We start from the raw sequence: 13,768 nt of genomic DNA on the forward strand, positions 1-13,768 counted from the left end.
TTTTTGGCAGGTTGACAGCTCTACAGTAACACATTCTGATGGGTCACAGATTTCTTTTGTAACACCGGGAAAGCCTGTGTTAGCGTATTCCAGCGGAGCCAGGTAAAAGGAAACAGGAGATGTCTTTATATATGCCTAATTGTATTTGAATGTAATTTTAGAAGTTATCTGCTGTAGTTATGGCTAATACTGGGGCAGGACCATCACAGGAAAGAAGGAAATTACAACTAAAAGATAAAAGGGAAAAGGAAAGTGAAAGTGAGTCACACTCCGTCGGGCTTTCAACAGATGGAGACAATTACGGGATTGTAAATGATTCAAAAACGTCCCTGAATTGGACCTTCATTCATAAAATAACTTTACAGTGCATGATGTGGTTGTACATCATTAGCCGACATTAAAGGACAAATCCGGCGCAATAAAAACCTAGCTAGGGGTTAATAACACATTGGTACCGAGTCGACCGTTCTCTGGGATATGTTTTCATGCTAATCGAATGTGACCAGTTTTAGCGCAAACCGCTAATTAACTTATAACGCTAGTCGTCGGGGCACAGGTAAAGTAAAAAAGAAATCACTATTTCTATACCACTAACAAGGCTCAAAATAGCACCACAATTCCACGGTAGCATAATGAGGGTCCCTACATGTAAACACATTTGTAAGTGTACAGACAGTTTATCAAAAAGATAGTTTATAAAGACAGTACCGTTCACGTATACAGGCAGGCGCCATCTTGGGAAAACAGTCACGACCAGTTGAACGACGAACGCTGTGTAACCAGTAACCAGTAACATAGCTCAGGCACGGCGTTGGTCGTTTCTTTTTACTTTACCCGTGCCCCGACGACTAACGTTATAAGCTAATTAGCGGTTTGCGCTAAAACTGGTCACATTCGATTAGCATGAAAACATATCCCAGATAACGGTCGACTCGGTACACGTGTACCTACTATTTTCTTTGCCCTTGTCCCCCTGTAACGTTACCTGTGTAAAGCGTCCGTGGGTTTTATGAAATGCGTTATATTAATCTAAGTTATTACTACGTTGGTTGCTACAACAAACTCATATTGCTTTGGTGCGTAACACAATGACAGTGATACCCGGTTTGGCTCACGAGACATCCAAAGTAGGCTAAGTTACTGTAAGCAACGATGCATCTGTAACTTAAGCAAAACATTCATCGCGACTATATGACCTCCAGGTAACGCTAACTCAGTAATGTAGTTAATACAGAACTGTAAAGAAAAGACCGTTAGGACAGCAGGTGTGGTAAAAACACTACCACTTTTGTCCAAAGCGGCCGCTAGAATCAACACAAACTGAAAGTTACATATAGCCACTTTGAGTAATGTTGGATGCTGTGCAGTAGAATTATAAAGGGGCATGAAAAGGAAAAGACTCAAATAAAGTACAAGTAGCTCAAATGTGTACAGTACTTGAGTAAATGTACTTAGTTACAGTACATTCATCACTGTAAAGGACACACGATATAGAAGATGTACTTGTGCTTAATGTTTCTCACCGTCAGGCTTCTCAAGTGCAACATAGCTGCCTGTGATGTATTTGTTCACCAGCGCTGACTTGCCACTTTTTAGACTTCCCAGAATGCCCTGAGAGAAGAGGGAAGGAAATACAACACCAGAAAGTTAATTCAGGCTCGATCACAGTGTGATCGTGATGTATCAAATATAACTCTCAGACAGAATTAGTTCCGCCATCTAATATGTTTTGGTTCCTTTCAGTCATGTTTAGTCTTTCAACAGATTCGATTGCTTCATCGTAGCCAGTGGTGGAAGAAGTATTTAGATACTTTAAAGAAGCAATATCAGATTATAGAAATAAGTGTTACTATTACAAGTAAAAGTCCTACATTCAAACTTTTACATAAGTACAAAAAAAAAAGATTAATATCGTATGGTAACAGCAAAATGTACTTAAATATTGAAATATAATATGTAATAGAGAAAGACCACTTAACAAAATCTTATGTTATTATGGCCACTTTATTAGGTACACCTGTACAAACTAATGCAATCTAATACAAAAGTTCTGCCATGACATCTAACTTTATGAAGCTCATAGGGTTCATGTTGACATGTAAATTAAAAAGTATAATTTAATAATTTGACCTAAACATAACAAGGGCTGGGCGATATGGCCAAAATCTTTTGTCCTGATATAGGTCATATACCTTGATAATGATATGTATCCTGACATAGCATATTTTCTGGCAATTCAATAAATAAATAGTCTGACATAACCACATGGTAAAGCCTATCTTCGTACACTCCTGTGATAGATGAAAAGTACTGAGTATTTTCTCATTTTATTAAGAACTTCAGTGCAAAATGAACATAACGTGCAGGATGTCCTACTGCATCTGGTCGGATTTTGAACGATAGACATTTTTACATTGTTTTTATGATAGATATCGCTCAGCCTTATATATAAAAGCATTTGTGGTTTACGTTCGCACTCTCTCTAGACTTCTTTAATAAAATGACACAATATGAATTAATGGAATAAATCCTTCTGTTTTGATGTACTGGCAGTGAGTGAGAGAGTGGTAGTGTAACTAGTGCCTCACCAGTCTGAGCTCTGGGACGGATTTGCTCAGGGTCCACTCCTGGCTGTTGGCAATATTTACTGGGGAGAGAGAGGGAGAGAGAGACAGACAGTCAGCGAGGCAGAGATGCAGAGAGAGAGAGATTCATCATTTTGATCACTCACAGTGAAAAAGGGCCGCCGTCATAACGGCCATGTGGGAAAGCAATAAATCACACAGCTGCTGCGTGACCGGTCGCCATAAGCACACGTGTGGCCTCGCAGGTCGTTTTAATGAATATAACCTTTCAGTCACAACAAGGGTCCAACAAGATGCAGCCACAACACTCGTTATCCATTTTGCTCCCTGTGTGCTGTAAATGACGGGCAGCTGCAAGGTGAGTTACTGGATGCTTCAGTTCAGCTGCCATTCAAACAAGACTCGTATCTCCCCTTTGAACTAGAGCTGCAACTAACGATTCATGTTTTGATTGATTAACCTTTTGACTATGAATTGTCATAAAAAAGTGCAGAAATACCCAAGGTGATGTCTACAAATTGTGTGTGACCAGTCCAAAACCCCACGATATTCAGATTTACAAATGAAATGAAATGAATCCTCACTTTGGAGAAGATATGAACATTTGACATTTTTGGCTGTGTGTGTCTTGCAGGTACTTATTTGCTTTTTATTTACTCCTTTGCAGCTCATCAGTAGATTTTCAAACTTAGTGCTGGGCGGTATACCGGTTTATACCCTATACCGGTATTAATTTCCCGTATGATATGATTTTTTCAAACACCGTAATACCATTGCCACAGAGAGCACAACGGCCGAAGTAATCTGCGAGTGAATTGAGAACGGGAGCCCTGTTAACTGCATACCGTTACTCACTCATGGTAGTAACTTTATAACACAACAATTCATAACCCACAACTAACTCTCTTTAACAGGATAAAACAAACAACAATTTGTGACTTAAACAATTACTAACACTAATAATTTTACATTTACAAATTTAAACCGCAGGACGGCTAGCTGCTAGCTAGCCAGGTAGCATAACAGTCTGTTAAAGTGGCCATATCATGCTCATTTTCAGGTTCATAATTGTAATTTGAGATTGTATCAGAATAGGTTTAAATGGTTTAATTTTTGTTGTACTGCACATTGCTGCAGCTCCTCTTTTCAACCTGCGTCAGGTCTCTGTTTTAGCTACAGAGTGAGACATCTCAACTTCTGTAACATCTTTGTTTGCAGTTGCACATGCGCAGTAGCTAGGTAAGGCTCACATGAGCTAGCTAGCTGTTTCTCCAACTTCGGCCTGTACAAGGCAGGATTAGCCGGGAGACTTCTTCTAAATGAGGGCGCACTTCCAACTTTGCGTGGAATACTTGCAGAACAGGGACATGTAAGTAGTTCTATACAATTTATTTTGTAGATTAGGGTGAATTTGTGTGTGTTGTAGCAGTGTTTTGCCATTGAGCACGAGCTAGCATGCTAACGGTTAGCCCCCTAGCCCCCTCGTTTCGGCTAGTGACGTAGAAAGCTGTGCAGATTTTGAACAGCTCACCCGGAGACTGAAGGCAGGACACATTCAGAAACCGTATCTCACTCAAAACAGCATAGATGGGTTTTTAACAAAGTTTGTATGCATGTGGAAGCACCAGAGACACAAAATAACACCCCAAATCCCAGAAAAAGTGATTTCTTTCATAATATGGGCACTTTAAGCTGGGAGAGGCTCCGTTCTCTATGGCACATTCTAGAACAGAGAAGAAAGTTAGAGGATGAAGAAAGACCGGAGATACACCAGAACAACGTATGCTCAAGACAGGAGCCGTCTGTTGTTCCGAAGTTTTTTGTTTCTAAAAAAAATCTGACATCATTTAGCCACTGTTGTTGCCCATCGCTCTAACTTACTTGGTTGCGCTAACATTTCTCGGCCGTGCTAACGTTAAAGACCTGTCACTTCAAGCATGCAGCGGAGCAACATTACGAACTCAATAACAATCCACCTACGGTCCCGCTACAGACCGTTGAGAAGGACGGTATAAAGACGGGTTCAGAGCAATGATTAAAACACTGGATTTAAGATGTCTCACCTCGCCGAAATACATCCACCAACCTGCTAACATTATTCAAACAGCGAAGGAGGCTGACAGTGGAGCTACGTTCAGTCGCCCACTTTTCTACAACAACCTGACTTACCTGTGGCCAAGGTAGTGTTAATACAACTATCTTACAACTATTTAGTTTTGAAAGAGAAAAAATGTTATGTATTGTTATATTGTATTATATATTGTATGAATATGTATTCATTCGATTTAAGTTTATTTTACTACTTTGCAGTTTTGCACAATAAAAATAGTTGATTCATGCATTCTCCTTCATATAACATTATTGTATAATGTTATAGAGCCAATCAAACCCTTTAATAATCAAAGCTTTTAGTAAACATGATGACATTAAAATGTTTTTGTGATATTCTACGTACTCCTGACAGTAGGATAAGCCATTATAAACCTATATAAAGGCCCAGTCAAGCAAAAGAAACAAAATACCGTGATATACCGTGAAACTGCCAGAATCTTAAAAAATACCGTGATACAAATTGTCCTTCATGCCGTCCAGCACTAATCAAACTACAGGCAACCTCTGAAACAATGACATAAAATAATACAACCTAAACTCATCAACATATTGAAACGAATTTCACCAAACTTCATGTTTTTTAACGTGACCTTCACTGCCCAACTACATCATCGTTAATCTCTGTCATTAACCCACATCATTATTTATCAGCCTAGTTTTGTAACATGTATTCTTTAAATACACATGCCCACACATATGCCAATAAAAAACCGAAAAAAACCACTTTAAACTTCATGTAGCCTACTGTATGTAATGATCATAACGTTCACCTTGTATAAATTGATTCATTACTAAACAACAAGTTTTGTTCTTGGAAATGCATTTATCTTTTACTTAAATGTAGCTTAATATTATTAGCTTAATGTCATGTCATATGCTGCTTCAGGAGAAATATTACTGGGACATTTTATATCAAGAAATCCACATTGTAGACACTACCGTTGACTATCTGTGTAACAATTTGGCAACAAAAAGCACAGTGACCATACGCGGTCCAGCCAAATCATTTCCACCTACTCTTATTGCTTAAAAAAATGACTGAATCAATTATGAAAATATTTGCAGTTATTTTTCTGAATCAAGTAATCATTTCAGCTTTTGATTTGCTGGTGTGTTTTTTGATGTGTGTGTGTGTGTGTGTGTGTGTGTGTGTGTGTGTGCGCTGGAGAAACAACATGAACCTTCACATGCACACACACAGACACACGCACGCACGCACACACACCCACACACACATCATACAGTACAGTAGAGGGGTCGGGTTGCACACAGCTGTGCCAGCGTCCCTCCTGGGCCAAAGAGAGGTAGCCTGTCCCCAATGTGATGTGACGCTCACACCCAGACACCCAGCTGCAGCTTCAGAGGGACCAGAATAAAAAGAAACAGAGAGAGAGAGCCTGAGGAGAGGCTTGAGATTCAGAGACAGAAAAAAACATACACTCAGTTGTCAGTTTATTATTAGGTACACCACAGCTAAAACTAAAGCAGTCTAATACAACCAACAACAACCACTGCTTCATCCACCTTGTTTTAGCTGTTGATGCAACTGTACGATCATTTGGGAGGCTGTAGGTTGTGGTGCTGTTGAACTGCATTGTGTTGTACATGCTATATTAATGTAAGCCTACTCTTATTGATATAAATAATGTCAGTGGAACACAATATAATTCAGCATCACAAACTGCAGCATCCAAAATGATGTTGAATCAACATTATAACCTTCATGAAAGAAGAATTTATTGCAGGATTGTTGCATTAGACTGCTTTGGTTTTAACCAAGTGTACCTATACCTAATAAACTGGCAACTGAGTGTACCAAATCAAACCAAGAGTGTACAGCCACACACAGTGGTGCACAGTGGTGCCGATCAGGTATAATGTTTACCGCGTTCAGCATCTCAGTTTAGCTTATTAGCGTGCTAACATTTGGTAATTAGCAGTAAACGCAGAGGACAGCAGAGGCTGATGGGATTGTCAATAGTTTTGCAGGTATTTAGTCGCAAACGAAAGTATTGGACACATTGAAATTTTGACCTGATTATGGTGCTACTGTTAATAAAAAGTCATTAAGATTTATCGTCTGGGAATGGAGCTGGGTATCGGTACTCGATACCTTTAAGGACTTCAACCAAAATAACCAAGTAGTATCGAAACTTTTTCTACTCAAACGATACCTACATTTGATTCTTTTTGTACCCAGATCTGGAAAAGAAGACTTTGCTCCCAGCCAATCACTGCAAGCGTTCCTTGATTCAATGTGACGCGTGATTGGCCCACTACCGCAGCAGCTAGTGGTCATCCACATGATGGGTATCCAATGAAGTATGACAAAATGTGTCAAATGAAGTACTCTATTGGTATCTGCATCCCTTTAAAGGATACTGGTAATGTCAATGTTTAAACTATACCCAGCTCTATCTGAGAACCGTGAATGTCTGTACTCCATTTTATGCCAATCTATCAAGTAGATGTTGAGATATTTCCCTGGATACGTGAAGATTGTGACCTGCTGATAGCACTAGAGGAAAAATCCAGTAGGATTCATCCTCTAGGGACCGCCACGCTGCTAAAACTAATTCAGAAACCCAATCAACATATAACAGAAAAAAGAAGAAAAAAAATGAGGGAAATTAATAAATTACAGAAAGACAACAGAGGAGACCCGGAGGTTTTTGGCGGACTATACTGTCCGCCATCCTGGGTGTGAACGTGCAAAGTGTCCTTCAAAGACAGATGATGATTAAAACTCGAGCCTGGTGCTAAATCTATGGAGCGTCCAGGCCAACGGCGCGCAGATGCAGCCAGTGATGGTGTGAATTCAGACGATGACAGAAAGGAGGCTTACTGTAGAGCTGCTGCTGCTGCTGCAGGCTAAGTCCTACCACACAAACACACAGTTTGTCTATCTTTGTCTGAGTCAAAGCTCTCTTTATGGCCGGCTGCTGTTGCCAAAAGTGATCAGACAGTGTGTGTGTGTGATCCTTATGCTGCTTCGACACAGATTTGTACAGAAAGCCAATTATCCACACTCCCTGCTCCAAACCAATCGGGTGTGATCCACCCTGCAACCCCCACATGTCGCCTGTAGCTCACATCCAAAACTGCCAATTTTCAAACTTAAATCTTTTTAGGGACATTTTGTCAGAATCCTCTCTCGCCTGTATGTCAACGCACACACACACACACACACACACACACACACACACACACACACACACACACACACACACACACACACACACACACACACACACACACACAGATAGTGCGTTTCACTATCTTTGTGGGGACCCGTCATTGACATAATGATTCCCTAGCCCCTTACCCTAACCTTAACCATCACAACTAAATGCCTAACCTTAACCCTTACCCTCGCCCTTACCATCACCTAATTCTATCCCTAATCCTACAACCAAGTCTTAACCCTCAAACAGCCCTTTAAACTTCTGGGGTCCAGCATTTTGACCCCACAAAGCTGTCGGGACCCCACAAGTATACTGGACTCCCGGTTTTGGACCCCACGAATATGGTTAAACAAGAACACACACACACACACACACACACACACACACACACACACACACACACACAACACACACACACACACACACAACACTGCCTCCTCCACCTCCACCCCTCTGTTTCATCAGACTCTGCCTCTGTAGCAGCAGCAGAAGCAGCAGTCCTGCCGGTTGCCATGGCAACACTTCCTCCTGCCCTCAGTAAATGTGTATGTGTGTATTTATGTGTGCGTGTGTGTGTTTGCAGTCGGCGGGGCTAGTCTCACTACTTGCATGTGTAACAGTGTGAATACACAATGAGTGAATGAATACATAAAACACACACACACACACACTCCCACAGGCTGATACTCGCTCTTTCTTTGAGAAAACACGTTTGTGAAAGAGATGCACTGTTTTAGCCTACACTGCAGCCGTCTTCACAGCGAAGAGTGGTGGGGTGGGAGGGGGACGACAGCGATGGCAACTCAACAATCCTAAATTTTGAAATGCCACATAAATGCTTTTGACATAATGATGGAATTTAAATTAAATAGTAAGTAAGCAAGAAAAAAAAAAGGCCTCATGTAGAACATGTAGTGGGTGGAACATCAAAGACAGGATTAAAAATGTTTTTGATTAGCTGTGGATGCACACTTCCCTTTTTTTTTTTTTTTGACGTGGGTGAGCAAATATCGCCTCGCGTCTTTCCCTCTTTGTGGAATATAAATCCGAGGCAAAAAAAACTAAATCAACCAGAGCGGCGAAATCCAATCCGTGATCGTGCCACCAGCTCCTCTCCCCTTTGGCTTCATTACGAGATTTAAACCCATGCTGGGAACGCTGCTCGAGTGTGTGTATGTGTGAGTGCAGAGATTACCCCTCCAGCAGTGTGAAATCTGCCCGCGCTCTGTGGGGGGGGGGATTAGATAAAAACTGTCCAAGATGATTCTATTGTCAGTTCTCAGATCAAAGAACTTCATGTCTCGTCAAAATGTTTTCTAGTCAAAATGTTTTCTCGTCAAAATGTTTTCTCGGCACGTGAATGTATTCTGGTGGGGGGGTTCTTTAAAAGGATCAACCCCACCCAACCCCACCCCAACTCTTTTTAAATGGATGCCTGTGCACAGATGAAGGAGCTACATGTCTGCTAGCTGTTTGGCAATGGAACTGAAGACAGGAGTGTGTGTGATCATGTTTCTTTTGTCATCATGGGTGTAGTCAACATGGAGCTTTTCGAGCTGAAGAGGTGACCGTGATGTCGTGTGTGTGTGTGTGTGTGTGTGTGTGTGTGTGTGTGTGTGTGTGTGTGTGTGTGTGTGTGACCTCCTACCTTCCTCCTCACTGGAGTCTCTCTGTATATAGACAGGAGGCGCTGTGGAGGATGACCCCGCTGCCCCCGAGCTGCTCTTTGTGAAAATGCCACTGATGAACTTGAGCATCTTCCTGTCTTTAGCGGAGCCCCGTTGGCCCTGCTGGGCCTCCCTGGCCAGCCCCAGGTCTTCAGAGAGACTGTTCAGGTCACTGTTATCCAGCGTGCGGCTTTTACCTTTGCGTGTCGGCTTGTGGGTAGCAGGGACAGGTGCGGGTAGGGAGGCCGAACCCGTCTTTAGTCTCTCCTTCCTGGGGTTGTCTCTCATCACTGCAGCCATGCCACCTCCGATCTCCAGAGGTACTCCAGCTTGAGTTTCATCCCGCGGGTCCCTCCATCCGTCGGGCCTGCTGGCCTCGGCCCACGAGGCCCTGCAGGGGCCTGGCGAGCGCGTCGGCACGCGGCAGTCCTTCCGGTCCAGGCTCTGTGCCGAGGTGGGGCTGCGCTCTCTACCCTCTCTGGAGTCGCGACCGCGGGTGGCCACGTTGCTGTGGGACTTCAGCAGACTCACAGGACGCTGTCCCAGCGGACGGATAGGGAGGCTGGTCCTGGTTGGGGTGCGGCATGGTTCGACCACCTCTGTCGGTGGTGTCGTGGTCAGCGACGGGGACCCGCATTGCCTCGCCTCTGGGGTGGACGGCGTCTTCTCGACTCGTGCGAGGTCAATCTCTGCAGACTTGGTCTTCTGAGTTGTCGCTCTCTCAGCCGGTAAGGGGAAGGAGAGGTTACACGGTGGCTTTTCAACAGTGGAAGGCAGTTCATCCTTCGTGGGGCTGAGGGGTTTTCTCTCTCCGTCTTTGAGCTCAGCTGTTAACGTCTCGCCTTTCACAACGACAGCAGCGTCCCCAGCTCTTTTCTGTTGCCCAGCTCCATTCTCGGCCCATGCAGGAGCTTCACCTCCGGCCTCCACTCTCGCTCCGGCCTCTCCTCCCGCCTTTCCTCCAGGCCCGGCCTCCACCTCCATCCCCTGGGTGCTGTTCTTGGCCTCCCCTCCATTCTCCTCCACAGCCTCTACCTTGACCAGGGTGAGGGAGATGAGGTAGGTGGTGCGTTGCTGCAGGGCGCCGCCGCCACTCATGTGGTCAGGCTTCAGTGGACACACAGCAGATGAATGAAACCAGACAGAGCGACATGAACGACTGACAGTTTGCCAGCGCGTTGGGATGTGAGAGAATCTGACAGCACGACTGAGACGAAAAACTTACATGGAGGGAGATTAAGTTTCTCCTTGGAATATACAACAGCAGAGCGGCTGTTGGATTCATCCATCCCCCAAAACCCCTATTTCTTTGTTTCGATTTGAATTTCAGTCACGGATTTCTTCTCTGGCTGTAATTTTCATTTCTCCGGGAGGCAAAAAAAGAAATCCACTCTTCTTGACAACCTTCAACACACTGTCAGTGCGGTCCAAGAAGCTCTTTTGTTCCTCGAAAACCCCCAATTAAAATCTATCCACTGCATGTGTATGCAGCTACTGAGACAAATAAATCTTCATTATGGCGCCTCATTCCGGATGGTAATTATTTACTTGACCTTATTTTTATGTGCAGCACCCCCATCTTATATGTTGCTCAGTCCATCCTCTTCACTCAGAGCAAAAAAAAAATCAGGATTCAATTCAGAAAAACAACTGCCCCGCATCATACGTCATCAAGAATGGGATCAACAGCAGCTGTAACGTGAAAAGGTAAAGTCTTTAAAAATGCATCTGTGTCACCCTAAAGCAGCATGGCATATTACACCCAGAGCTGTATGCTTCCCCCCCCCGTCCAGATCATGGGCTCTTACTGCAAGCCACACATGTGTGTTGACAGCAGCATCCATTCAGAGAGCGCAGCGGCAGGAAGGTGGGCAGCCTCACGGAGACGCACAGGAAGGACATTGATGAGGGCTGAAGGGGACCAGGAGGAGAAGCCAACAGAAGCCCGGGTGGATATCTGGAGATGCATGGCCAAGTCGGGGCGCGTCCGGCCATCACGCCCCTCTCGCTGTCTCCCAGGCAGCCTGTGTCCTCTGAGCGCATCAGGCGTTGAGCATGACAACACAGCGCCGGCACAGAGGAGGCGCTGAGGCGAGCCACTGCTCGAACGGCTCCCCGATAGAGACGCCGTCGCACAGGTTCAATGAGTCCAATCACACACTTGCACACATAGTCACACACACACACTCACACATGCACAGATCGCACTCTGCGTTTCGGTCTCCTGTTCTCACCAACACACTGATAAGAATCACCAATGTCCCTCCCTCTACATGCCCCTCCTTGTTCCAATAGGCAATCCATACAATGCAGAAGAATCCTGCTTCTCTTCTTTCCCTTTCCCTCCTTAATTTTCTCTCTCTCTCTCTCTCTCTGCTGCTCCTCTCCGACTGTGCCGGGTCCCTGCTCTTTATTGCTCATCCCTCCCATCCCCATCATCCCCTCCCCTCCATCTTTTTCTCCCTGGCGTGCCGAAAGGGAGGGGGAAGGCAACGGGTAACGGCTGGTGGTAAAGCAGCAGTGCACACACACACATGCCGGACCTGCTAAATGAGGGGAGACCGCAGGAGAAACGATCAACGGCAGGGACAGGAAAGCAGGCAGGGTTAGTCAGGAAAAAAAAAAAAAAAGAAAGGACGCATGTTTGTGGAGGAAAAAACGACACTATAGGACCAATACATCCATGTATAGGACGGGACACGGTGTGTCTCTTCCCTGTCTCATTTATACAGCTGCCAGAATAGCTCCATCAAGATCATCCATCTGTCTTCAGCTGTCTATTTGTATTTGTGTGTTGAACAAGTGTGTGTGTGTGTGTGTGTGTGTGTGTGTGTGTGTGTGTGTGTGTGTGTGTGTGTGTGTGTGTGTGTGTGTGTGTGTGTGTGTGTGTGTGTGTGTGTGTGTGTGCGGCTCCGTGTGGCTCCTCCTCAGTAGGAGGCTTGGCTTGTTTGTTGCTAAGGTGTTACAATCTTCCTGGCTATGGTGGCACAATCATCTCCTCCATGTCCTTCCTCCTCCTCCTCCTCCTCCTCCTCCTCCTCCTCCTCCTCCTCCCTCCTCCTCCTGGTACATTCTGTATAGCAATCGCTCCCTGGATTTCTGTATCCAAATGGCGTTTCTCTGTGTGAGTGTTTGATTGTGTCGTACATGTGAGTGAAAGAGATTTCCTGTGAGTGTATTGATCTGTAGTCTATTGCTTACTACGGCATGTGTTCATTAGCACAAGTGGCTAAGCTCTGGGCTCACAGCACGAGGCAGATATTGGACATCAATAGTTGGACCACAGAATGCAAAAAAATAAAAATTTAACGAACACATATACCGTTATTTCTGTGTGAATAAAACAAATCAGTTGAAACATAACACAGCAAGTTTTTCATACGGTGAAGTATAGGTTAAAAAACATTTCGATTCAAACCTGTTGTGCAAAACACAGTACGTTACTAATACAATCTGAGCAATAAAAAGAATGAAGGCTGCAACTAACGATCATATTCATTATCCAATAATCGGACGATTTGTTTCTCAAGTACTCGATTCATCATTTAATCTGCAAAAAAAGTGAAAAATGTCTGTAACAATTTCCTCAAGGCCCAGATGATGTCATTTCATGCCATGTTGAGTCAAAAATCCAAATATATTCAGTCACAATCATACAAGACAAGGAAATGCAGCAAATTATCATATTTGAGAAGCTGGAACCATAAAATATTTGGCATTTGTTTCTTGAACATTTACTTAAAATGTATTTTGTAATCTATTAATCAACTTACAATATGTACTGTAAGTGACTGTATAACATAACATAACATAACATAACATAAAATACATATGACCGAAATGATTAAACGGGAAAAACTACAAGAGGAACCGCTCCACTTTTGCTGCGTGCAACAACAGAAACACTGCAGCAAATATGATTACACATCCATCACTTGAATTATTACCGGGTGTAATTTCATGTTAATTACTCTCTGATTAAAAAAAACAACAACAACCTTGATGTGAAATCAGAGGATGCCTTTCCCCACAGTGCACCAGCCTCAGCCTCCCACCATCATCCCATGATACACGATCTGACTGTCCACCTGCTCAGCCCGCTCCCCCCCCTTCCCCTTTAACAGTCAGTGAGAGGGCAATAACTACTCTCACTGAATACAAAAGACCTCTGACAACCAACCGCCTTTGGCTGAAGAGGAAAAATCCGCAGACTCCAACA

General features: G+C 43.8%; 1 protein-coding gene across 5 annotated transcripts in view; it reads right to left on the reverse strand.

The window, feature by feature from the left end:
* The window catches only part of agap2 (ArfGAP with GTPase domain, ankyrin repeat and PH domain 2), a 42,309-nt gene that overhangs the window by 24,312 nt on the left and 4,229 nt on the right, over window positions 1–13,768 (reverse strand). For 3 of the 5 annotated variants that reach the window (XM_039800385.1, XM_039800384.1, XM_039800383.1), the window contains exons 1-3: window positions 9,531–12,103; window positions 2,589–2,647; window positions 1,524–1,611 (exon numbers count right to left, since the gene is read on the reverse strand). In XM_039800385.1, the coding sequence (XP_039656319.1) occupies window positions 1,524–1,611; window positions 2,589–2,647; window positions 9,531–10,647 (1,264 nt within the window). In that variant the 5' untranslated portion in view covers window positions 10,648–12,103. Of the gene's footprint in view, window positions 1–1,523; window positions 1,612–2,588; window positions 2,648–9,530; window positions 12,104–13,768 lie in introns of those variants that run through there. The other 2 variants (XM_039800388.1, XM_039800386.1) reach the window with 1 other exon arrangement.

Source organism: Perca fluviatilis, chromosome 5 (genome assembly GCF_010015445.1).
Source record: "Perca fluviatilis chromosome 5, GENO_Pfluv_1.0, whole genome shotgun sequence".
NCBI lineage: Eukaryota > Metazoa > Chordata > Actinopteri > Perciformes > Percidae > Perca > Perca fluviatilis.